Source organism: Amia ocellicauda, chromosome 19 (genome assembly GCF_036373705.1).
Source record: "Amia ocellicauda isolate fAmiCal2 chromosome 19, fAmiCal2.hap1, whole genome shotgun sequence".
Classification (NCBI taxonomy): Eukaryota; Metazoa; Chordata; class Actinopteri; order Amiiformes; family Amiidae; genus Amia; species Amia ocellicauda.
The window spans coordinates 19,160,083-19,187,224 of record NC_089868.1 but is presented as its reverse complement, the minus strand read 5'-3'; the positions used below and the strand labels follow the sequence as shown (position 1 = coordinate 19,187,224).

At 39.8% G+C, this 27,142-nt stretch overlaps 1 protein-coding gene across 1 annotated transcript; it reads left to right on the top strand.

The window, feature by feature from the left end:
- Positions 1–750: 750 nt before the first annotated feature.
- niban1a (niban apoptosis regulator 1a) lies at positions 751–27,000 on the top strand. The gene is made up of 14 exons (XM_066692052.1): positions 751–1,013; positions 14,224–14,354; positions 14,449–14,580; positions 14,737–14,851; positions 16,006–16,170; positions 17,165–17,280; positions 21,268–21,372; positions 21,508–21,670; positions 21,842–22,029; positions 22,382–22,528; positions 22,801–22,911; positions 23,223–23,330; positions 23,609–23,720; positions 24,344–27,000. The coding sequence occupies exons 1-14, from the start codon at positions 959–961 to the stop codon at positions 24,913–24,915; spliced, it is 2,220 nt and encodes a 739-aa protein (XP_066548149.1). The 5' UTR covers positions 751–958; the 3' UTR covers positions 24,916–27,000.
- The last annotated feature ends 142 nt before the right edge of the window (positions 27,001–27,142 follow it).

Sequence of the window (27,142 nt, the reverse complement as noted above, 5' to 3'; positions counted from 1 at the left end):
GTTATTTTACCCGGCGCAACACCCGACTTCTGCTTTCTGTTTTGATATTGCTTACAGTGCACATCTCTCTACAAAATAATGATAAAACAAAATAAATGCATATTCAATTTCTTCAGGTAATTGCCCATAGGCTAGCATGCAGTATCTCAAGCCTCCCACAAGGCTTATACAGCTTTCGACCAACATCTGCACAAGCTTGGCACACAGTGCAAAATAAAATCAAAAAAACTCACTAATACCCACTCTTTTGAACAGCACTGGATTCATGTACCCGTTTAAAAACGCATTGAAAGGCAAAATCCCGACCCTGTAAATAATCAACCACACTTGGCACATGGAGGCACGGGATAAATAAATCATTGACTGTATATGAAATACATTGATACACGGTCCAATATGAATTGAGGGCGAGGATTTAATACCACACTCCACGTGTATAAATAAAAATAGTTTCATCTCTTCATATCACACAGATATTGCATATATTAAACACGTTGTTGCATTGCCATTCAAAAAACCGTGTACATGTCGCACTTTCTCCCTATTTATAAAGATATCAAATACAACTATTCCTAATGCAATCAATTGATAGAACACAGGCCGTTCTGGAACACTGGGGTCTAAATCAACACTCTGTATCCATTGATGCTTTTATTGTGTAACTCGTTGCTTGAATCGGGGGGATGGGGTGGGATACACAAATAAAAACCAACACACAGCACTTGAAAGGTTCACAGTGAGCACACGCAGCAGAGATGAGAGCAGGCGGCGCTGCAGCACAGGTCGAGGAAGTTTACGATCCAGCGCACAGATAGCAGCGCACGACCAACACTGCGCCTCCCCGCCCGCCCGTCACTTGACTGTCAGCTCCGGAGCGCCAGGCAGGGGATCTGAACTGCTCTCCACAGGGCACAAAGCACCTGAAGCCTCTACAGCAGCGAAGGACAAACTTATAACTATGGGAGGATCTTCTTCCAGCCTTCTGGATGAGAGCAAATCCAACTACATCAGAGGTAAATGGAGAATTTCATTTCAGACTACAAACTGTGCAAAGGGTTCAGCCCGCTGGAGGCTGCAGTAAGCTTAGTGCACACCCTGCTACACAGTTTCTAAGAGATGTATGGATCTTTCACTTATCATTTGAAGTCGATCTATTGGACGCATTTGGAAATAAAAGCTTTTTTTCTGCAGCTCATCATCACCAGACTGATTTGGGTTGGTTGTGAGCTTATGCAGACGATTTCGCTGTATTTCCCCTATTTTAACAAGTATGAACTGTGGGTATAGGGTGCTAGAGCAGGTACTACAGTAGGGAAGCTGCAGGTAAGATCTCTTCTGATCACTGTTTCTGTTTGAAGCAATGCTCCATTAATTCATTTCTGGAAAACTGTACGTGCGTTTTTGTTAATAATTGATTTGAGGGGTTAACACGTTATTTAGGTTGAAGCAAAAATAGTATTGTGCACCTTCGTGTGAAAAACAAAACCAAACAAACGTGCATATACATTTGCATACTGTCCCTGTTGTTATGCACCACACCCATCCCAACACACGTGTACACTTATACTCCCAAATACATACAGTTTCTTTATGCAGAACATTTTAACAAGGTTTTACATAGAACCTAAAGTGCATGCATACATTGCTACAATACTGGCAACTTGAGATGTATGTTTTATTTTATTTGAAATGTATGTTTAGGTGGCAACACATTTCAAATATAATACAGGTAATCTTTAGTTTATAGTAAAAAATATAATAATAATAATAATAATAATAATAATAATAATAATTAGCAACAAACCCTCACTGCTCAGCCCTGTGTATCTGAAAATGTTATTCTCTTTCTGAATATTATATTGGAAAGACACACACAACTGAAATGTAAATCAGACCCAACCTGCAGATTCAATAGCTGGCTATGCTTTAATTGAATTAGTCACAATTTCAATTTGAATAAATAGAAAGTGGAATCTCACAGGATAATGATCAGTGGCTGGGATTGACTGAATTAAGCAATTATGTGTAATAAACGTTTCCAACACATATTTATGACTTATTTTTTTCTTAGCAGCCTATTGAACCACTTAACTAGTAGGTATGAACATAATTGAATGTTGTTGTTAATAAGTTATTTAAAACGTAGCATCATTTGTAATTTTGTTTAATGCTGAATCTTTACTCAGAGATTTTGTGTAAGAGCTACAAAAGACCAGAATATGCTCAGTTTTGATTGTACAGGGGAAGCTCCTATTCAAATAACTTAATATTTAATCATGTTACAAGAGTAAAACTAGAGAATGAGAATAAGATAAATTAAAAGCTGTGAGTGTCTTAATTGATTACATTCCAGTTGCGAAAAAAAGAGTTTGGGCAAATTAAAATGGTGCATCAATAAAAGCCACACAAACAGACACACCCTTTCTGGATCACAGAGTCACCCGTCTGTTGTTGTGGTTTAGAGAGCCCCCTTCCTTGTGCCAAACTCCATGACCTCAGCTATGTTCACATTGAGCTGGAGAGACGTTTTGTGCAAGAAGGGTTTAATTTTCTGTAAGCAGGACAGAAATGCCAGTTTTCGTGTCCAGCAGGTTTCATAGGACTCTTAAATCATGAGCTGCATTCGAAATGGGTGAAGTTCCAGCTCATATTCCACGAGCTGAACTCTGCATTTGTAAGAAAATTGAAAAATTTTGAAAGATAGTGATTCCCTTGCCTTGCCTGAAGCAAGGTTGCATTCCTTACATTTTAACTTATAAGCTTTGTTTCGCTAGTGTCTAATTTTGAAGTGTGTTGGTGTCCTCACACATTTTTAAATGCTAGATTGCCGATTAGATTATGAAGGATGATGTTTGTGTGTTAAATGCCCCCCGTCTCTCGTTGTGTTGGTGAAATCCCCCCATAGTCCTCCCACCCACCCCCTGCAAAAAATAACATGTACACTGAAAACATGTACATCAAAATTAACATTTGAATACATTTGAATTGTGTGCATTTCATGCAGAAAGATGTCTTTGGCAGTTTGAATACAGTAACCAATATCGGGAGCAAACTCTTTTCAGCGTGTCTCGTCTTATTCATGGAGTACTGCATATCATGACCGATGTGCGTTTCCAAAACCGTCTGAAACTAAGGTTTTCGTCTCTGTTTTGTGTTGTGTGTTGCTGGGCAACTCTACTGAGTGTTAAGGGGGCAGCAGATGAAAACCTACACATTGCTAACCTAGATGTACTTCCCATGACACTTCAGCACGATGACAAGCAACGAATGTAGCAACAGAGCACCTCGGAAACTCAATGCAGTCACTGTTTTAAAATGTTACACAAAAAACCCCTTTCTGATGTAAGTTCGGTCTGACATCTCAACAGTACACATTGTCATTTTGATTTAGAGGAAGAATACCCTGGTTCATAAGTTGAAAATATGTTTGGTAATCATAATTCCTCATCAACGGCCTTTGTGCCCTCTGCAGATCAGCATACTGACCAGCTGAGGAGTCCTACTGCCTCTATTTCAACTAAAACTGCTTCATTCTATGTGATACTCTATTCCACACTAATCATGCTTGCAGTCCCCCAGGGGAAATTTAATAAAAAAAACTATCTTGTAAGTACAAATTACTCTCAGAGTTTAGGTTAGTTATTTTGAGCGCACAGATAGTAAGTCCCAACACATAGTATGTATCGGTAGTTTTGATCAAGTCTAGCTGTCAGACCTAAATTAGTATATCCCTTTATAGAGAATTTGTGACTTGTCACTATTTTCTTTCAACCACTACAGCTTTCTATACAGTGACTTTCTTCTTTGGTTTGTGGAATTTACTTGCGTGTTTGAAAAGACATTTGTGGTTATAATTATTTGTAATCTCGGGTTATGAATCAATATTCAGCTGCTGTATTTCAGCTTCTAAGTAACTCTTAGGTGACTAGTATGATACAATTAATGACATTGTGTAGCTATAGTTGACAGTTTAGGGTTTAGGACAATCAGCATTGACTCCAGCCTTCCCAAGATACAGGATATTAACACAGAGCCATTAAAAATCCAGATCAAAGCAATTTAACTATCACACTCAAAATATGTGAACATTATTATGAAACTCTGCATGGGTATATGTGGACCATGACAAATGTCAAGGTTTTCAAGTCTCTTTTCATCCGTATATGGCACACAATCTTAGTGTAAACCAAAGCCTGATCCTGAGATGATCCAAGAAATGTTGAGATCTGAGATATGTGCCGATTGAAATGGCAGGGTCAACTGTAGTCAACTGTAGCATCAAATGGCTAAACCTTCCAGCACAGTTGACATCCTTAACTTTTCAGATGCTTGTATGAAGGCCAGAGTATTTCCTTATCCGTAGGTGCCACATTTTATTTTTCTTTGTCATTAGCAAATTAATTGCTTGTCACACATGTCTGCAGCTGTTGCTTAATCAGCTGTTGTTGTTGTAGTCCTTGAATGCAAAGAAAACAGGGGGGGAAAGGTATAAGGAGAGTCGAATATATCACATTTTAAAAATGTGACATTTTCATAGGTTTATTAACAAAATTAAGTAGATTAATCCTACATAATGTGTGGACCATCTTTGTGTTCAAAATGATGTGTGTGTTTTTTATATGTATTTAAAATATATTGTAGAATTGAAGTACAAGAAATCAATCATGATTTAAAATTAAATTAAAATGTTTTCTACAAATGCATGCCCCACTCAAACACCACCTACAAATATGGTTTAAATTAGTATGATGTACTAAATATTTCCTCCTCTGAATGATGTCATGGTGTTCGTAGGGTGAGTAAGACTCTCTGAAGAGTGGCGTTCACTTAACTGAGCATTCCTCCACAATGTCATCATGGTTATTGCCTTTTCAAAGGTCCCAGTGCTCTGATCTATGAACTGTGGAGACACTTCCAAAGAAAGATCTGTGCTGATATTCTTGTTTTCAATATCTTTCCACAAATAAGTTTTATACAAATTTGTATAAGACATGTTATTAAAGCTTACAAATATGTTACTCAATAACATGGTATACAAGTTGGCCCATATATATAGAATATTTTGATTCTACAAAGTAATATAAATGCTACCTTTTATATAATTATAAACAGGTATTAAGTAGTGTATTACTAATTTTGAATCCTTACAGCTTTACGAGAACTGTGAATATTGTGAGAACACAATATAGTGAAATGAAAGTGCATATTTGTGAGGAGGATAGTTTTAACTAAGGATGCAAAAACATCTGCAGGTAACAGGGCTGGACTGGTGTTTCCTCGCCTGCAGACTCTACAGCTGCCTGATGCACCATCGTGCTTTTAAAATCGAGACTGCAGGAAATCTGTGGTCTTTACACAATCACTTTTTCCTGGCAATATGTTTCTAAGTACAATATGGTCTATTAAAAGCTAAGATGTTGGCTTTATTCATATGGAAACCGTTTTCTCTACTGAAGAAGGGTTTTCAACAGATGTGCCAAATGCAGAGTTTGTTTTGAACAAAGTTCTTATTTTTCATAATATAATCCTGCCACATGGTGGGACTTGAACTGATGTCACAAGAAGCTGATGATATTCAAAACCTGATAGGCTGTCATTGGGACTTGCTGAGAATTTATATGGCACGAATAGGCTAAGCTAGTTTATAGCTCAGTGTAATATGAATAATAATCTAAATCGAAAAACACAGTGGGGGACATTAATACAGTGAGAATCTCAATATTGTTAGTTACAATTAATTAATCCAATTAGTAAAGGTAGTCTGTGTCAAATAATGTGCATTTATGTTCAAAACAGGAGGTGTATGAAGCATCACAGATAACCAAAACAGATACCTAGATTAACTTTTCTACTTTGCAAGCGAGAGGAAACAACCTGTTTTGAATACTTGAAATTCCTGTAAAGCAGAATATGATTGTGTCACAGTGTGTGTCTGTCTGTTTAGGCCTTTCCATTTGTGTGCCTTTGACATGTTCCCCCCTCCCTGTTTGGCTTAAAGCATGTTTAGAGAGATCTCTCAGTGGTCATATGATTAAGTAGCAATAGTTCCTGGGCCATGGCTTTTGCACACTTTCCCTTGCCCATGAATTTGCCAGGGCTATCTCATGGTTAGACTTTGTCCCATTTATGTTCTAGAAGAAGCAACAAAAGAACATTATACATGATACACAGTGTGATGGCCTATCTCTCAGAAATGTCCATGTGAAGGAAGTTGAGGGAAGTTCAAATATTTCAGATAAGGAAATGCAAAACTGCACAAAATGCAAAAGACACGACTTACTGTTACCATTCAACAGGCTTTCTCATGGTGAAATTACAAAGCACTGTTGTTGTGTAACTTTCCAGCACTGCTGACATGATGTAATCTAAAAAAGAAAAAGAAAAGAAGTTGCTGAACAAGTTAGGCGGGGCGGTCTAATGTACACTGCAACATCAACATTTCTGTATGATCCTCTCCAACTGCAGTTGTAATGGCCTTTGCCTTTACAAGACATCTGTATTCAGGGTGTAGGAATGTGCATCATTGCTCTGTACATCTCAGTAAACATTGTTACACACTAGTACAAGTATGTAGGGCAGTATAATACAATTGACACGTAATAGGTACAAACACTCAAGGAAAATGGTATATGTAAATCATTGAGGGAGTTCACGGGTGCGTCAGAAGTGAATTCAGACCAAAATAATAACGTAAAATTAGCTTTTAAACAATCTGTAACTGCTACAGGTTTTCGGAGGGTGTGTTGTGCCTCCAGGGATCCTAGCCAACTGTAGGGTAGAACAGAGAGGATAGTCCAGGGAGATGGCATTGAGGGTTTTCAAATGCTGTGATTTGAGAAGTGTTGATTATGGCATTGCTGAGGGCACTTTTTATCAGCCAGACGGTCCACATCTGTATTTAACAGAGTTGCTCACTAAAAGATAAAGACATGGAGAAACCAGGTGAAGTTGTTTTAGATCGCAATGTCACGTTTCTGTGTTTCTACTGATTGTCATGAGGTATTATACAAATTAGGAAGTATGTAAATACTGTGATGTATCTTTCTTAGCTGAAGCACGTCTGTCTGTAAAATGTGTGACAATAATTAGGGCTTTGCTCAACTACAGCTCCCAGTGACAACCGAATATGTCATCTTCCTTTTATTACTGCCTGGCTTCTCAGTCTTCTGTCAGAATATTCATTTCCTATTTGGAAGAGTTTTGCTATAATGTGTTAAATTCGCTTCTCCTTTTTTAACCATCCAGAGTGAATAAAACTGAGTTGGTCTCATCTGTTGTTATTAAGACTTTCAGTTTACTTGATATGGACAAGCTAATATATCTGTGTCTCCCCTTTTTTACTGTCAATATTCTCCTATCTATTTGGCCTGGATGGGCCATATTTCCTACAGTGATGTCATTCTTGAATGTGAATGTGTTTATGACAGCTGTGATCCCAAAAGAAAAAAGCTTTCACTTCCATCCCAAGCAGCCTTCTCCTCCTTCCAGTAAAGGGGGCCAACAGTCAGTACAGTCAGATCTGGGTGGGATTCAATAATGATGTTACATAGAAAGCATGAACCATATCCCACAGGTAAAGACTCTGCAGTGTGCTAGTATGACAGCATGTTTATGAATTAGGAACAAACCCAACCTGACAAATCAATAAAAAGCTTATGAACAAAATAATGGTATATTACACAATATCACCGTTATTGCAGTTTTATAGACATTAAACATTTTTGCATATCTTAATTCACTTTCCAGACTTTCCAGAAATAGGAAAAACACATCTATTCCGCTAGGCCGGCCAAGCCACTGGGTCCTAACCCTGCCTCGTTCTTTTGAATCACTCCTCTCTCTGTGGCATTTGCAAGATTTCTACTGTCATCCTATATACAGTACTGTGGAAGTTTTAGGCAGGTGTGAAAAAATGCTGTCCATAAGGAGTCCTGGAAGTGATGGTATGGCCCCCACAGAGCCCTGATCTCAACATCATCGAGTCTGTCTGGGATTACATGAAGAGAGAGAAGCAACTGAGGCACCTAAATCCACAGAAGAACTGTGGTTCGTTCTCCAAGATGTTTGGGCCAACCTACCTGCCGAGTTCCTTCAAAAACTGTGTGCAAGTGAACCTAGAAGAACTGATGCTGTTTTAAATGCAAAGGGTTGTCACACCAAATATGGATTTGATGTAGATTTTTTCTGTTCACTCACTTTGCATTTTGTTAATTGATAAATATAATCTATTAACATGTCTATTTTTTAAAGCATTCTTACTTTACAGCATTTACACACACATATATAGGCACTTATATATAGGTAGTTACACAGTTTCTCCACTGCAATATTAATTTTAATCTGCACTACTTAGAAACTACTGTTAATAATCATTTTAAAGCCCACAACCTACTGTAACTAGTTGTATCGGGTTTGAAAAGATACAAGGACGCGCCATGTCCTTTAAACCACAAAAACCCCAGTCTTGTCTGTGTCTATTTCAAAACCATCAGCAGATTAAAATATTCAGAGTAGTTTGTGAATTGCAGGTCTTGAAGATTGAGCATAACTGCCTCACATTTAAGACTAGGATTAATAATTTGTCACATTTTGGTTAGGTTTTGTTTGGCAGTATGTCAGTGCTAGGGACAGTATGTGCATATAGATTCATAATGTGTGGTGTTGTAGTCAGACCTGTTGGATAGTTGTCACACAAGTTGAGCAAACATCTATCAGTACAATTCAAATACATTAGAAAAACACAGGACAGGACATTTTCGTAAAAAACAAAAGGACAGTGATATGATATCTCCGCTCTATATATATATGACCAGCAACAACAGCATATAACTCATCCTGCCCCTGCTCTGGAAGCTGTATTTTTACATCTGGTCTCTTAAAAAAACATTGGCATTGAGTTACCTTGTCGTATCGGTATTTTAATCATAATATATTTCTCGCCTGTTTTGTTGAAACTCAGCTAAGCAGGGCAGGTACAGCAGGTCCCATTGGACCAGTCGATCTCTGGCCGAGACAGCAGTACACTGAGCAGGTTTTTGCTCCTTGGCTTAATCCAATAAGAAAAGTCCCATTCAAATGTCAGTGGTGGTTGTTGATGAAAATGCAAAGTTAAGAAATTAAGTTGTTTGAATAGGAGCGAATAAAAACGAACCCAATCACACACAGAATCACATGCAGCTTTGAACTCACCTGAATGTGCATATGCAAACACTGAAGGCAAAACAGATGACTGAGCCATAAGTGAATAAGCCTCTTTCTTCACTACATACACAGTCTTCTTAGATACAGATGGACAGGTAGGATATTCATTCCTCCATTCATGCATAAAGTGCAGATAGTAGAGGGCTTGTCTCTTTCCACTCTAGAGAACAAAGTACAGCAGGCTTAGAAATAAAAAACACAGAAGCACTTCACAAGAGCCACCACAAATCATTGAATGTATTGATCTAGATTTGCATTTTTCAACAAGAAACCTCCTTCAGTAAAGGGATGTAGAGGTGTGTGTGCATGTTCTATAAATTTTCAGCCCATTTTATTATTATTATTATTATACATGAATCCTAAGAAGTACATTCCCCCCAAAGGCACCTGTCTCCTGTGAGAAGCCATTACAGTCTGATCTCTCAATCCTTTTAGCTGCCTTCTCTGGAGACCTGTCTAAAGATACGCTCTCCCCAGCTTCCTGCTACAGAGGAAACCCCTGCATTCCTGCACACACATCTGTAGGAGAGCTCCGCTACAAAGCCAGCGGTCTAGACGCTGGGCTAACAAAGCAGGATATCCACGCTGCGTAGGAGATGGTCCGGTGTAGTAATATGTAGGTTCGAGTTATCGGTGTAGAAAGGCTCTCATCCTTTTGGGAAATAGCCTTGTTGACGATTATCTCATTTTGGCAAAGGATTCATCTTCCAAAGAGGTCTTTACCTTTTTATTATGCTAACGTACATTTCAGTAAACCAAGAAAATACGGTCTGGACGATAACCCACATGCATGTGTAGTTTTATGATGACAAGATACAATTCCTCTGAGTCTTTTGTGACTTGTAATATATTGGTCATTTGCAAATGTTTCAATATCAACCCTGCCTTCTATGTTTCCATATAACAATTCCCCAGTTTCTCTCTGTGGTTTAAAATGCCTCTTCTAAAAACCCATTACTATTGTAGAAGATTCCAGCTAGCACTGGGTTTAGCAATGGGAACAGCAGCAAACGTCCAAAGAGTTTATATTCACCTTCCAGTTTCACTCCCCAATGGGCATCTGTAAAAACATGCTTTATCTCCTCTCACACATCCTGCAATTTGATTTTATGGTAATTGTAGTTTAATTATTTCCACTTAGCTTTATTATGGAAAAATACGGTGTGATCTGTGCTCCAAAGCACGATTATGCCTAGAATGGAGCTTTGTTGCTCTCCCATGAATTTGCATAGATTTAAAGCAGGAATATGCCAGTGGAGCAATATTGAAGTGAGTGTGGGTTTACAAACAGGGATCTGGCAAAAGCTTAAATAGGCAAGGAATGCTGGACTGGTTTTCCTGCAGCCATATACCTAATAGCTCCACGATCATTGTACCACAGAGCCGTAAAGACTGGCTCACGCACACTGTTTATGAGCTATATTAAGGGCAGATGTATCTCCTGAAACCACACACATGTGATCAGTATGACATTTCATTAAAAAAGTTGTGTAGTGGGAAATGTTACTAATGTTGTCATGGTGTTCATTTTGTTTGGTTTATAAAGCATTCATTTGTTTGTACTTCTTTATATTAGTGGGATACATTAATGGTTAGTTTATTGGGGATGTATATAGCTGTTGTCTTTGGGTTATTTCAGTCAGCACAAACACTATACAGGTTGGGGTTTTTTTGGGCAAAACAAAGGCCTTGATAATTGCGTTTGCTGCCTGGAGTGTGCAGACCAGCAGTAAAGGCTAATATCATTTTGACCAGTTCCACATCAACACATCACACACACAGCTACAACAGTAATAACTCATTTCAGGCATCTGTTAATTATTATGGGAATTCTATTTGTATGGTTGGACTGTAACAGGGTCAAGTCACTTCTGATAGGTTAAGACTTCATGGGAGAGGAGAACTTCGGTTTAACCTGTTTTTATTTAGATTGTAATAAACGTGTTACTTTTTGACTGCTGTCTGCTGAGAATTTCTGAAACCTCTGAAAAACACATACATGCTTTTTGACATACTCATAATGATGATTATTATTATGAGAATGGTTGTGCATGGTTTGTGCCTACACTAAATACACACTCAACATACTCTGGGATGTATTCACACTATTTTAGTAGAGACCTCAACCTGTGTCTTATTTGTGGTACAGTAACCATTCATGTCTACAAGGCATCAAGCTCTACCCATTCTAGTTTAGTTACATGTAGAAGAACATGCCTCGGGGAAATCGCAGTCTAGTAAACAGTCGTGCTGTCGCCCAGCCCATTTGCCCTTCTAATGAAACCCACTTGAGGACTGTCACTGCGCTCACAGCATAGGAATGCTGGTTGGCACAGGATATCAACTTTCTCATCCTCACTTCCTATATCCTCGCATCCCTGCCTCTTAGTGTCTTTATCAGTCTGTATTACTGCTGACAAGGCCCTCCAGGGTTATTTAGGGTCAGCCCTGACAATCCATCTGTCTGTGCATCGTTAGCTTCTGTGCCTTCCCCCTGGCCTTTCTGCTAAAAGCTTCAACAGATAAGCGGTTTCTAGTCTCTCCCTCTCCCCAGTTCCCCTACAGAGCTTCGGTTTAACCGCTGTAGTCTACTGTGAAATACGATTCAAAATATTTAAGTTTTTTTTTGCACTTTATTTCTAAAGTGTGTGTAATATCAAACTGCCTTTAATGACAAAATAAACTACAAAAAACAAGGCGAGGTGCTCATTTTAGTTTCATGTAGGTGCTGTAATTAACTGTAAAGCTACCTTCCCCCATCAGTGGGTTGCATGTTCCTGTTATCCTTTGCAAAGAGGCATTTATCTTACAATAGAGGCCGGCTGTTCTGCCAGTGCATCTACCGAGTGATTGGTATTTGTATCCCCTGCACACCAACAGAATATGATGGGTTACAATGTTTCCAGCACGATTCTGAAAGCCTTTTTATAGACCACAGCACTGTTGAACTGTGCCAGCCGTGATGGATCTGAAAGACTTTCTCAAAACACTAACGCACGTGCAGTGTCCAGGTTTGAAGATGTCAGATGTTCCGAAGTTACTGTTGACCCTCTGAGGCGGTCAACCTCAGGATACTACAATTTATTTTGCTTTAATCTTTTACTCTAGTTCACACACTTTGGAAATGTACTTTTAGGCGATGTTAATGAATTCACTCGAATGCATCATTCTAGTATAACAAACTACAATACCAACTAAAGAGGATTTTATGTAGCTGCAGCTGGATATTATTAGTTTGAATTTTGATTAGTTCAATTTACTTTAGTAGTGGTATTGTAGGGCAAACGAGACACTGAAGTCTAAAGCAGTGGTATGAACAGAAGCAGGTAAGGTGCAGGATACTATGGCAGCAAAAGCCCCTTCCTTTTCAAGAAAACAAAACCAAAAACAACAAAAAAAACATTGCCAGAGGTCATATTTTCAGTTGCGTTGTTATGATATTGCATTCCTCCAAATAGAGACAACATAATGATTTATTCCTCCCTGGATTTTTTTGGAAGCATTTTTAATTTATGAGGCCTTTTAAAATTATAGTTTGTTTTCCAAAAAAATAAATAAAAATAAGAAAAAGGGTATGAACTAAGGAGGCCAGCGCATTATCAAAGAGTTCTCTAAAGCGATGGTGCTGTGGAAAAAGTAACACATGTCTCTGCTCATTTCTCAGAGCCAGAAGTTCAGATGCCTCAGTTCGCAGGGTTATCACCAGTCCAACGGTCACTGCCTTGACTAGAGCTTTCCTTTACACTATGTTTTCCATTTCTTGTCTATTCTTGTAGGAGTAATTTAATCCCCAGACTAGCAATATAAATTATAACATTTTGAAAGTCATTTTGACCCCAGCATAGACAAACATCTCTTACTTGATAGCTGCATCGGGTAATGTTTAAGTCATCAGTTGTGCCGAGGGAAAAAAAAGTGGGTGGGTGATTTTCAAGAACAGCAGACATCACAAACATCTGTGTGGCAGAGGAGAAACCAAAACAAACTAACTGACACCATCTTTAGAGATCGGATCACTGCTGTCACAAATCTGTCTGTATTCCCTGCTCATTCTTCTGGGTTATTTTAACTGCTGGGGTTAAATGACCAACTCGCTGCGTAATCCAAAGTGTAATGTGATCAGTGAAATCAGCACAAAGCCCTGTGTAATATACTGCCTGAAATAAAACTTCAGTTCTTCAGCCAAAAAGGCACGCTTCCATATTCTACATTCTCCTTGGAAACCATTTTAATTCCAGTGCAAATAATTGGGAGGGAGAGAGAAAAAGAAAAGTTTGGAAATCTGTGACTAGTTCCAAGTAAACAGTTGCTAATGCAGAAGTGCGTTTGGAAAGCGAATGTGGGGAAAATAATCAGTGTGATGCTGGACTCATTACGCTGGCAGTACATTAGGGCTGTCAGTTCCAGCCCAACATGCTTGAGAATGTACCAAAGCAGTCTATATAAATCTGTGGCTTCTCATGTGCAATATTAACCAGTTCCACCTGGATGGAAATGAGTCTGTGCTCGATAACTTTTTTTAATTTGTACATGGATCTACAGTTTAGCAGTGGCTCTAAATCATTAGACTACTGCAGTATGACCACCTTCCTTTAGCCATCTGTAGTAGCGTGTCTTTAAAGTGTGTTGACATTATTCCTAAAGTTAAGACTGAACATGTGCTTTAGATTTTTACCCAGTAGCAGAAACTCCACTCTGTAGACAGTTAGAACCATGGGTGACCTAGAAATGTTCCAAATGTTATAAACATACCTGTTGTATCTGTAAACTAAACATGGTAGGTTTGTACAGTAACATTTACAATGAAGCAAGCGTGACTCATAAACAGTGTCAAGCTGAAAAATTACCAATGGAAAAATGGAGAAGAAACCCTTATTCCCCCCCTCCCCCCAGCATTAATGTTTATGTTTAATATGCTCAGTCATGTTGTCATAGTGAAATTGTTGACCAAATTAATAATGGTCTTCATCACGTCAACCCCAAAAATGGTACATTCACTCATTCTTTAATTTTTTCCTTTAGGACGAGCTGAAGCCGAACTGAAGAACTTCAGCCCTCACTACAGACGCCAGTACTCTGTGGCCTTCTTCTCTCAGCTGCACGATGAGGTCGAGCAGCACAAGACAGCACAGACACAACTCCTCAAACAAAGGGTGAGCAGCAGGGAGGCCTCCTCAGAACTTAAAACTACCCCCACATTGCAGTCAGAGAGGCAGTTTGAATAACGCACCTCGTTTCTCCCCGTAGGAGCCTCTAGAGCCGGGGAAGCCTCTGTATGAAGAGCATATGTTGCATTATATCGATGAAATAAAGAAGTGGAAGGAGAGATTCGTGGTGGTCCGAGCCAATTACAGCATCGAGTGTCACGACAACTACGAGGTGAGCAAAGCACTTTGTTTGACAGATCCGGTCACTGGGATTTGTGCGAGAGGCCGTTCGAATCCCTGTGGGTCAATACTGAAAGAGAGAGAGAGAGACGAGAAACTTCAACCTCAACAGACTTACACTTGGCTTGTGTATTTATTCTCGTTGCAGGCATTCGTGAAAGGAGCGCAAGCCAGATACAGGCTGTTGCCAACGGGAGGCACTGCCGTGGTGTCTTTGGACAAGTACAACGCGTTAGTGGACCGAGCCTTCCCCGACCCCAACAGTGAGTGTGACCAACAGGGTATTGTCAGGCAGAACGCCCAGCCCTGTTGAGAAATACCCTTTTCTTATGTTAACAAGGCCAGAGGAAAAGGGAATCATTTCTAAAAGATGATAGATGTATACCTCATAAAGGCTTGGCATAAAGGCTTTGGGAATGAATAGAAGCCTTGCATTACTGTCACAGTCACTCCCACCTTAAAGCCAGGTATAGAGAAACTGAGACGTCTGTGAAGTATTGTATTTCTAGTCACATGCCCTTTCAGAGCCACCTATCTAAAGCATTGGGAAGGTGTGTTTTGTAATACAAGTAACAACAGACTACAATAATGTGGTTATTTTGCCTGTTTCAGGAAAATGTAATTTCCCATTTCCTTGGACATAATGTATGGAAAAAACATCCTCTGTGTCTATCTGTGTCCATATGCTTCCATAGCTTCCAAAACCAATAAAACTAAATTAATTGTGTAAGGATACTGATGCCGTCATGTATGGAAATGTCTGGCGTTAATTACGTTTGCTGAAATGACCAGGAAATTATTTTCATGAAATAGAGGAGATAACTAGGGAGAAGGCTCTTCCTAAAACAGAAATATGGAAGAGTAATCTGGAGATATATGTAAACACCATGTAATCAACTCATCTGGAATCAGTTATGTTTTTTTTTTGTTTTTTTTAAGAATATATCAATTTGATTTAAACCGATTTTAGAATATCCAGTTAGAATTCGACCAGATTTGCTACCACAATGCCACGACAATGAAAAAGTATTGAAGGCAAACACCATAATAATCTGAGGGGGGGGAAAGCAACAAAAAAGAGCACTGGGCATAGTGTCAACAAGAGTCTGAATACAACTCCTCTGAGCAGCAGACTTAAGACGGTGCCAGCAACCGCAAAAAACAGCCGATTCTCCAGCCCGCCCTCTGCCCATCCTGGCACTACCATTACCGGACACTCCCATCACATGACAGCCTGGAATGCAGCCTGAACATCTCAAGTTGTAGGACATAGGCTTTTCCTTTCCCTGCTGCTAAAATATAGCATATATTCTTAGGAACTACCTCATGCTGCAATATAAATAACTGGATTTTAGTGGGAACAAAAAACTAAAAGGGACATAGCCTGCTTTTACACTTAAGACTCTTTCTCCTGCAGGTGTGAGTGAAGAGACCTCACCTCCCCTGGTCACCATGCCCGGCCCATTTCCTGTTTTCTTGCGGCTGCCTTACCGGAAGGACCACTACTTCTGTTTCACTAACGAAGAGTCCCAGAATCACTTCGTTGGCATTCTTGGGGACTGCATCCGGCACCAGAACCACGGTACAGCAGGCTCTGGCACCTGAACTGGACTGGCATTGGGGCTAAGTCAGAAACCGAGAGAAAAACACTTGAGCAGGAGCATTTTAGGGAGTTTGCAGTGACGCAGATTAAAGTCATCTTCATGCACACAAGATGATGTATTGCATGACAGTAGAGACACCAGGTGTGGAAACATTTTCACATTTAGTCATCATTAGCAGACAGACCCCACTTTTACAGCATGCAAAGTGCTAATATTAGTTGCTCACCAAATTTCTTGGTATTCTTCAATTGGCTCTATCATCCTCTAATAATAACCAGTAGCGTGAGGTTTGTTTCCTGTGTGGAAATGACTTCATCATTTTCTTGTCAGTTAGTGGTTAGCAGCTTCGTTAGCACATGACTGTGAAAGAAGAGAAATGCAACTTATTTAAACTTTGCCTGAAACTAATGAAATAATTTTCCTTACCACAAAAATGGGCAAATATTTACCAAAAGAGGAAGCTGATAGAATTAGTTTTTGTAAATAAAAGGGGGAGAACAAAAGATTAAAAAAGGTCAAATCTCAGATAGACTGGATCTGAAACCAGTTTGGGGATTGATTTGGGCCAATGAGTCCAGTCCTCTACTTTCCCTGAATCCTTGCCATTGCTGGTCCAGTTCATTCTGAACCCTTAGACGGGGGCACTTCCCTAATTGTCACCATGCACAATGTCACCCTTCTGGTAAAACAACGCATTGCTCAATATTGCTCAATAATTTCATTCCGATTCATTCAAACCAATCTTAAGTTATTCTAATTTTAGCTAATTTCATAATACAATTAAATTAACATTATATTTACATTTAATGCACATTATTATATATGCAAAACTATTTTTTTTAATTATTGAGAAATAGTTTTAATGTATTACAACATATGCAATGACTTGAACACAATGACATACTATCTGTCAGTACAGCGTCCTGTCTGACATGTTTCCTCTGAAACGTATCGTCGTTTTTCTCTCTGCAGATTTTCTAAAGCATAACACATGTGAAGTGCAGGCGTTCCTGAAGGCAGTGCAGTTTTACAGGCAGGAGAAGGGCCACTACGAGTCCTGGGACATGCTCATCGGCAGTGATGTGCGGGTAGGTTACTGGTAATCTGGTCCCGTTAGGAAAAACCTTAGACCAGGGAAAGGCATTCAACCTCGGGTCTTGATTAACTCACTGAAGTAATAGTTAGGGTAAGAAGTCAAATCACGGGTTTATACCAGATCTAAATTTGTTGTTTATTGAAAGTACCTGTAATACCTGCTGCCCCTGGAGGACAAACTGCCCACCCCTCCCTAAAACAGTGCTATTCACACAGATAGCCAATATCAGAGGATTTTCCTACAGATTGTGCCTCCATGACCCGGTGTGCCCTGGAATTTGGGAAATTTCTCACACAATAAATAAATAAACTGTGAAGATTATAGAAGAGAAGAGTTTTGTTTGAATGTTTTTAATGGGGAGGCCAGACCCTTTTGTGTGGCACAGCTACCACTATCTCCAAGGGAGTGGCCAGTGGGGGGGCAGTGACTGGTGTGCCACAGGCAGATCTTTTTAACGTTTTTACTAAGGGCTGAGACAGAAGTGTGTCTTGTCTTTACATGTCAACAGCAGTGATCATGGAACATAGACGGGCTAAAAGGGGCCCTTTGTTAGTTTCAACCCAAACTGACAGTTACGTCCTAGACACAGCACAGGGATCAGACTAGAACAACCTGTGCCTTTAAAGAGTATATTCCATTAACAGAGCAAATCCTACAAATTTAGCGCACTAGATGGAAAATACATGTTTATTTTTCATGGAACCAGAGGCCAAGGGGATGTGTGAATGCACAAGCTGGAACAATACCATTATTCAGTATATTTAAGGCTTTCAGTTTTTCCCCTTTGCCTTTAAATCTTAATCAGTCATTAAGACGTAGCTGCATCCTAATGAAGAGAACTTAATGCTTCAATAACAGTCAAAAACAACTCACAAGACGAAAACCGACACTGGAAGTTCATGCAGTCAAAGTGTGAGAGTGAAATGCCAGTTACAGTAGCATGGGATGGGGGGTGGGTGACTAAAATCATTGTATAACACTTGTGTTTGAATGACAGAGAATGTGAAATAAAATCAGCAGCTGAGTGTTGACATGAAGGTAAAAGGAAGCAAATTTGTTTGGTCATGTAAATTTGATTTCCAGAGTTTAAGAAAATTAATCTCCTCAAAATATGGGTAAACGAACACCATATATACAGAAATCTTACAGCCCCACGTACATTGTACACAAATGTATAGGTTTCTACCACTTACAAAAACAACAACAACAATCATCATCAATCAAAAACACTTTCTTTGACCCAGACATTTTATTTTCCCTGGAAAAGCATGGATATTTCTTCACCCTGAAAGTGACGCTATGTTACAGAGATTGAAAGGAAGTATCCAAATTACAATGCAACCTAATCTGGCATAAGGATTTCAGAAATGTGATTTATAAGGTTAGGTTGGGGACCTGCATCCTTTTTCGGCTGCTGAGCTAATTCTGTGTGGAGGAAATTCCCTTGCTATGCAGGAAATGCCTCTGTTTTAATGTTTTAATGTAAGCTTTGTTTTAGTTCACACCTCTGTGCAGCACAATAACAGCCCTGACAAACAGCATGTGTGAACCGCTATTAACAATAGACATGAAATTACACAGCTCTTGTTAATGCCTTTTTAGATTTTTATGTAATGTATCTATATACACACATATACTGACACATAATTTACACACACATGCATGTAGACACACATATTTATTCAGCATTTAAACATTAAAACCATCTTCAGAGACTACTGTTTTTTGCATTATATTAATGTATTGAAATACAGATGAAGGAAAGACATCCTGGGAATGTATAGCACCCTGATGGAGGCGATTTCATAACAGAATAATGCCATATGCAAATCAGAGACGTTGATTCAGTTATACAGTACTGTGCAAAAGTTTTAGGAAGGTGTGAAAAAATGCTGTAATGTAAGAATGCTTTCAAAAATAGACATGTTAATAGATCATATTTATCAATTAACTAAATGTAAAGTGAGTGAACAGAAGAAAAATCTACATCAAATCCATATTTGGTGTGACCACCCTTTGCCTTCAAAACAGCATCAATTCTTCTAGGTTCACTTGCACAAAGTCAGGGATTTTGTAGGCATATAGTCAGGTGTCTGATTAAACAAGTATACCAACCAGGTGCTAATGATCATCAATTCAATATGTAGGTTGAAACACAATCATTAACTGACACAGAAACAGCTGTGTAGGATGAAAAAAACTGGGTGAGGAATAGCCACACTCAGCTAACAAGGTGAGGTTGCTGAAGACAGTTTACTGTCAAAAGTCAAACACCATGGCAAGACTGAGCACAGCAACAAGACACAAGGTAGTTCTACTGCATCAGCAAGGTCTCTCCCAGGCAGACAGGGGTTTCCAGATGTGCTGTCCAAGCTCTTATGAAGAAGCACAAAGAAACAGGCAACGTTGAGGACCGTAGACGCAGTGGTCGGCCAAGGAAACTTACTGCAGCAGATGAAAGACACATCATGCTTACTTCCCTTCACAATCGGAAGATGTCCAGCAGTGCCATCAGCTCAGAATTGGCCGAAAACAGTGGGACCCTGGTACACCCATCTACTGTCCGGAGAAGTCTGGTCAGAAGTGGCCTTCATGGAAGCCATACCTCCGACGTGGCAACAAGGTCAAGAGACTCAACTATGCACGAAAACACAGGAACTGGGGTGCAGAAAAATGGCAGCAGGTGCTTTGGACTGATGAGTCAAAATTTGAAATATTTGGCTGTAGCAGAAGGCAGATTGTTCGCCAAAGGGCTAGAGAGCAGTACAGGAATGAGTGTTTGCAGGCAACAGTGAAGTATGGTGGAGGTTCCTTGCAAATTTGGGGCTGCATTTCTGGAGTTGGGGGATTTGGTCAGAATTAATGGTCTCCTCAAGCAGATACTGTGTGCAAGTGAACCTAGAAGAATTGATGCTGTTTTGAAGGCAAAGGGTGGTCACACCAAATATTGATTTGATGTAGATGTTTCTTCTGTTCACTCACTTTGCATTTAGTTAATTGATAAATACAATCTATTAACATGTCTATTTTTGAAAGCATTCTTACTTTATAGCATTTTTTCACACCTGCCTAAAACTTTTGCACAGTACTGTATGTAGGAATATCAGTTGAAAAAGAGAGAATACTAGACATATATGCACAGGTGAATGTGGAACCAGGAATGCCAGATAGATCATTCTACCAACTGAACACAAAGATTTTCAGGATGTTTTTGACGTGATATTTGTGGCAGAATCAGTTTTCTTTCTTTTCTTTTTTCACCACATTCTGACACCACTCCCCATCCTAACGGTTTTACCTCTCCCTGCAGGTTGGTATACCCACATGCTTTAAAGAAAACTGAAAGGTATAAAAGTGATGAATAACACACGGGCCTGAACCAGAACAAAATTTTTACCCAACTAACTTGCAAACTTGTACCCTTTCGTGTCTTTATTTGGCAAAACGTAGCTCATGAGAATAAATCACATGTTTATACTTTAAAGTGGAAGATTGCTGCCGGACAAACACGATGTAGGAGTGCTTGGTTTTTGGCTTTCATTCAACATCAAGGATTGTTATTGCTGTGTCCCCGGCTGCAGGAAACAAAAACACAATCAAATTACAATAGAGGCTGTTTGTTTGTGTTCACAGTCCTGCTCTCCCATTGAAAACAATCGGGAGAGGAGCCTATAAATTTGGGTAAACTTGTGTGGCCTCCGTTGGAGTTGGAGTGTTTAACACTGTCTTGGTTTCAGACGTATGATTACACATTTACCAGACTTTGGGCGAGACCAAATCAAAATGTTGACCACAAATCGCAAATGACAAACTTGACAACAATTGCGTCTTCATGTGGCTTCTGATAGTAAATTAAACCGTGATAGGGTACAGGTCCGTACTTTGTGATAAGTCCAAGTTAGTGATTTGGCCAAGCCCATATGGTTTGTTTCAGTTGCTGTGTTCGGTCACTGAGATGCTCCTGTACGTCCCGTGACAGGTGCTGAGCAACCTGGTGATGGAGGAGCTGCTGCCCACACTGCAGACGGAGATGCTGCCCAAACTCAAGGGCAAGAAGAACGAGAGGAAGAGAGTCTGGTTTGCTGTAAGTATGCTCTTGTTTTGAGTTTGAAAAATGAAAAGACTATTCTAAGCTTTGACCTGACCAGGTGTGGCACTCTCAGATCTGTGATGGATGTTTAGCAAGGTCCATCTCCCTATCAACCCTTTCCCTCTGCAGACGTTGGAGGCGGCCTACATCTTGGTCCAGGAGCAGGTCTCTGAGGGGCTGAACACTTTGAAGGACACATGCAAAGAGACAGCCAAGCAGTTGGAGTCCCGCATCCGCTCAGACATGGACCAGATACTCAACTCCAAGAACTTCCTGGCTGGGAAGTTGAAAGGTACTTGGAGGGTTAAATGTGCCCAAGCTGTGCTCCCCTGCGATCACATGGGTGTCAATAGAGTGAGGCTTCACTTTCAGGATGGGCCTGTGGGGAATAGATACTTCATGCTCCTCAGCCTGGATGTTAGTCCCTTGTGTCTGTAGTGACTCTGTCCCACTGGCCTTGCAGCCACCGTGTCGGAGCCGGCTGTGAAGTGCTGCACTGAAAGCGTCCAGCCCTACCTGGCCTCAATACTGGAGGAGCTCATGGGGCCCATCAGCTCGGGCTTCAGCGATGTCCGGGCCCTCTTTGAGAATGAGATTGACGCACTCAACCAGAATTTCCAGGAGCGCAACAACCCGGAGGTCCTGAAGAAGGTGAGACAGTAGCTCAGCTAGCGCAACAGACATACAGCAGCTTGGGCAATTGAAGTTACACTTACTGGCTACCTGACCCAGCAATTTCACAGGCTGCAGAGATTGTACTGACACTGGAGAATGCATGACCTCATTATTGTATTTACTTGTGTAAATTGGAATGTGTACAACGTATTATTCTTTGAATTGCTTTGTATTATGTAAATTTGAATTTGTAAATGTTTGATGCCTTGTACTGAACTGTATTTTTGCACTTTGTATTACGCTTATTTTGTTAGTCGCCCTGGATAAGGGCATCTGCTAAGAAATACATTTAAAAAAATAATAGCTCACCCTGGCCTTTCCTCCGCAGGCCCTGGAGCACCTGGGAGAGGTGAAGCTGCATGACTGTTACCAGCGGGTGGAGGTCCTCCGAGAGCAGCTGCAGGAGCTGAGGAACCGCTTCAAATACTCCAACACCAGCCGCCTGGTCCACAGCACCCAGAACCACATGCAACAGGTGGGCTGCTTACAAATACCCTGGTACTGCAAGAACTGAATATGGGATATTTTAATAATTGCATTGAATACATATTTGATACCCTCTTAAATTATTGATTTTCCTTATTTAACATTTAATATATTGTAATTTCTTAAACTTAAGGAGACACCACTGGAATATGTGGACTGGTCATTTGTAATCTCTAGTGCCCTCTTGTGGTCAGTCAGGCTTCTTACAGAACGCTTTCTTTTACACTGTGAAAGTAACCTGTGTATTTTCTTCCCTTTAAGCTGATGGAGAATGTCGCCTTCACATTGGGACACCTACTGTCCAGCACACTGAAGGACAGCTCAGGCAAGGTCCCCACTGCCATTGAAAAGGCCAAGCAGAGAGTGCTGAAGGTACGCAGCTCAAAAGATAGACCGACGCCACACAGTTTGCCTTTACAGCGAGCGCTGGGAATAAAGTCGGGGGAAATCATATTACCTATCGCTGCATTACACAAAACTACAAGACAAGGGTCACAGTGCTTGTTGTCAATCATATTTTTTATTTATTTTAACCAGCCGTCCAAGTGTTCAAAGAAAATGTGCAGTGTGTATAATAAAATAGTTCCACTTCAAATATAGTAGTGATTCATGGTTTAATGTAAACTGGTCGTCTCTAAAAAGCGGTTTGTATTGATCTCTGTGACCCCTGTTCTCTGCGACAGCAATATGACTATGACAGCAGCACCGTCAGGAAGAAAATCTTCCAAGAGGCTCTAATAGACATCACACTGCCCACCATCCAGAAGAGCCTGGCTCCCAGCTGTAAACCCGTAAGCAATTCATTATCCGTGTCCCTTCTACTACCAACAAACAAACAGCTTACACTGAGTTTTGATTCAATCACATGACTGCTTAAGCTGAAAAACCTGAAAATCAGTGATCTGCTATATACACTGCTGTGTAAACCAGTGGGAGACCTACTTATGCTTGCAATGGTCCTGGTAATTTAACTGAGACACAATCATGTAATTTTATTTTTATGTGCATCATTGTCAAGCAACTTGCTGTGAGAATATATACATGTATATCTTCTATAATTATTTTTCAGGAGCTTCAAAAGTTCGAGCAGTTTATTTTTGCTGATTACAGCAACTTCATCCAAGTGGAAAATGTCTACGAAGAAATACTGCTGCAGACTCTTGAGAATGAAGTTGGCAAAGGTAATTTGTCTACTAATGTCATCCAATACACTCTCCAATAAGATTAAAGATACACAGATGAGCACAGCCGATTGTCTGAACGTGACCTTGTGGAACCCCTCCCCCCCAATGCATTTGCATATTACTTTGTGATTTCTGCTCTCCTCAGAGAAATTGTGTACAGATTTGATTGCATCTTTCTACAGTACCTGCATTCGACTGCAGCAAGTTCTCAGGGACAAGTAGGGTTTTTCAGTGGGGGCGCATTGCTGAATTATTCACTAGATGGAGCTGTGAGCTTCCGCAAACCATGCTATGCTTCGATGGAGAGCCATTCAATTATTTATTACAGACCTGCAGAGCTAAAATTGGGAGTTTTTGCAAAAGAAAACATAAGACATTTGAAAAGTAAAACTATTACTGGTTATGCTTCAGAATTAATTTGCAATGCATATAAAGATTGCATTTATTGGTGTCAACTGTTTATCTGAATCTAATGTACAAAGGCTTTATGAAAGATTTAACCTTACTTTCCCTGTAATTATAATTATTATTGATGCCCAAGTAAAAATACTGGAGATGTTCATAAACGTTTCCTTCTAATGCAATATAACCAAACATGTTATTTTCTGGTTTGCACGCAGTGGTGAAAGAAGCTGCCAGTGCCAAGAAGCACAACCTGTTTGTAGACAGCATGGACCTTCACTGTGTGAGCCAGTCCAGCCTGACTGAGAGCAAGACGCCACCAGGGACCACCCATGCCAGTCCAGCCAAACAGCCAGCCTCTCCTGCAGAAAAACAACCCCTTCAGCCCGAAGACTCGCAGAGTGCGTTGGTGGCGGAAAAGCAGGAAAGCGAGGCCCCGACTACACCGCAGCAGGGTGATGCCACAGCAGCCAGCACAGATACAGCGGGCACGGAGGAAGCTCTGGCAGACAACATGGCATTGCTCGGCCTCGGTTCTGCCATGGAGGAATCTCCCAACAAAGATGCACTGTTACTCACGGCCCGACAAGAGTCCGTACCTGACACAGCAGGAGAAGTGACAGAAGGGGAAAAGATTGAAGGAAAAGAAGACAAAACAGAGGAACACCCTGTCCACTTAGAGCCACAAACTCCTGCCAGCATAAACAACATTCGGGAGCTGATGGCCGAACAAGAGGACCCAGAGGAAGAGAACAAGGACTGTGAGGACAAAGAGCCCGAACAGGAATGAAGTCCAGCCGCTCGAAGGAGAGTATCAAACCAGAAGAGCAGAGCAATGCTGCCACCACAGCCAACTTGAAAGAGTTAAATGAAGATTTAGATGGCATATGCTATTGCTTATAAGTCCATGAGTGTGAGATAGATTACCTGCACTTGCATTTAGCCAGGACTGGAATGCTAGACTTGTTTGAGCTTAACTTAAACTTAAATATATTCTTTTATCATACAATTGCAAATGCGAATTGTGACGCTGATGTTTTTCCTAGAGGTGCTTACAAGAACCAGTCAAGTGTTACTGCTCCAAACCACAGCGATATCGGCCACTGGGGGGAAGAAAAGCCGTTCCCCAACATGTCTGAACGCTATTTTAAATTTTAATTTAACTGACTGAACAGATGACAAATCTATTACTGGGATTTAATAATGTTTACCTTTTAACTGTAAAAGAATTGGCCCTCGTAGACTGACACGCGCTTTTTATTTTAATTTTGGTTAGGATCTTATATAAGTGCCCAGTATTTGTAAATAATTTACATTTTCAAAGATATATATGTCTGTTTGGCAAGGCAAAGGTTAATTGATTTTAAATTAGTAATCATGAAGTCACTATTACTTGTGCTAACTCTACCCTGTTCAGGTGACCAAATTCAGAAATATTTAGAAACAATATTTGTTTAGATAATTTGTATAGACTTTTATAATTGTCCTCATATTTTAATGTTCTCATTTGATAGCATCTTCAAATTGTTGTTAACATTCTGTCACTCACAGACCAATTATATGGATCCAGATATCCATTATGTGATGGGCACTGTATTCAAGATAGGTCAGGCTGTTATGAAAATAGAAGCATGTTTTTCGTATTGGTTTAGTATAGGGTTTTGATCTACTTTAATGCTTCATTTTGCTAGAATACAGTAAGATTTCATTAAGATGGTTACTCAAGAATCACTATCAAAATTGATTATTCTTGAGATTAAGTTAGTGACATACTGGATAAAAAGGGAACTGGAATGTTTTTTCACCTTTAATTACTAAGAAAGCTTAGTCACTTACTTCATGTGATGTCCAACTTGACCTTCAGCCTTCGTTTGTAATCGATCTCAGCCTCAAGGGTCTGTGTCTCTGAGCAGTGTTTTCAATCTCTCCAGCAGCTCCTAATTATTCCCTTTATGTTGCAATATTTGACATGGTAGCATAAAAATACAGGACCTGCAACACAACTGCACAGATTCACAACTCTTTTGCAGACTGTTCTTACAAAGAACTCATTTAGAACCATTACACACATTGTAACATTAGATTTACTGGTTGTAAATGCTACCAAACGCCTTACCTGGACAAGCTGCAAGCCAACTTATGTGTCTCTTACTTTATGTTCAATTGTTCTGAAATTTCATCTTGGGCTGGGACCATAAATTATGCTTTTTCTGAAGCAATTCAGGTAAAACCCCAGCACTGATCACGGTAAAGCTGTGAGACATTGACAAATCAATAAACATGAATTTACTAGAGGGGTCCAACCCTGGGGATAGGAAGTGGAAGACAGACAAGTTAATGTCATTGACCTTCCCTGAAACACAAAGCAGTACTGTTGTAAAAGCATTTGAACCCTTTTGTGCAACAGGCTGCGAAAAGGCCTTCTTAAAGATGAAATATAGCTCCCAGGGTATTTACTATAACAAAAGGCAACTAAATAAATAAGAGGAAGCTTCAAAGCAAACAAACAATTACATTCCTTATTATTACACTATGGTCATTTTCCTATGTTCAGTAGATTAGTAATGAGTCTTTCAATAAGGAATAACCTATGCTAACTCACATGTCTTTAAAATTACTGATTGGGATGCAATGTTAATGTGTCCATTAACATAGTGAACACTAAATTCCTTCTTCATACTATAAACTAATAAAAACAAAAGAACTGCAAATACAGTATAAGAAACACTGGTCAGTTTCTGTATTTACATTGCTCTGAATGAAGAAGTTATTAAAATGACCTGTAAATGCTGGTAATGCATGAATGAAGAGATTCTCAATTCATTTTAAACACATTTGTAATACAGTGCCTAATAAAAAGAAGAACCATTTTCAATTGTGTTTCAAATTCCCATTTCTTATAGTGTTACGATGTTTAGCAGCAGGTGTTACAAATCAACAATCAAGATTAATCTCTCATGCCATGTTGGGGTTTTAAAACTAAACTGAACACTTAAAGGAATAACATTTCCTTACAA

What these genes read in the sequence shown, in the direction of transcription:
- niban1a (XM_066692052.1), top strand. Translation starts at nt 959, where the DNA reads ATGGGAGGATCTTCTTCCAGCCTTCTGGATGAGAGCAAATCCAACTAC. An exon ending in CCTGGCTGGGAAGTTGAAAG is followed by an intron (nt 21,671 to 21,841) that starts GTACTTGGAGGG and finishes CTGGCCTTGCAG; the next exon opens with CCACCGTGTCGGAGCCGGCT. An exon ending in CCCAGAACCACATGCAACAG is followed by an intron (nt 22,529 to 22,800) that starts GTGGGCTGCTTA and finishes CTTCCCTTTAAG; the next exon opens with CTGATGGAGAATGTCGCCTT.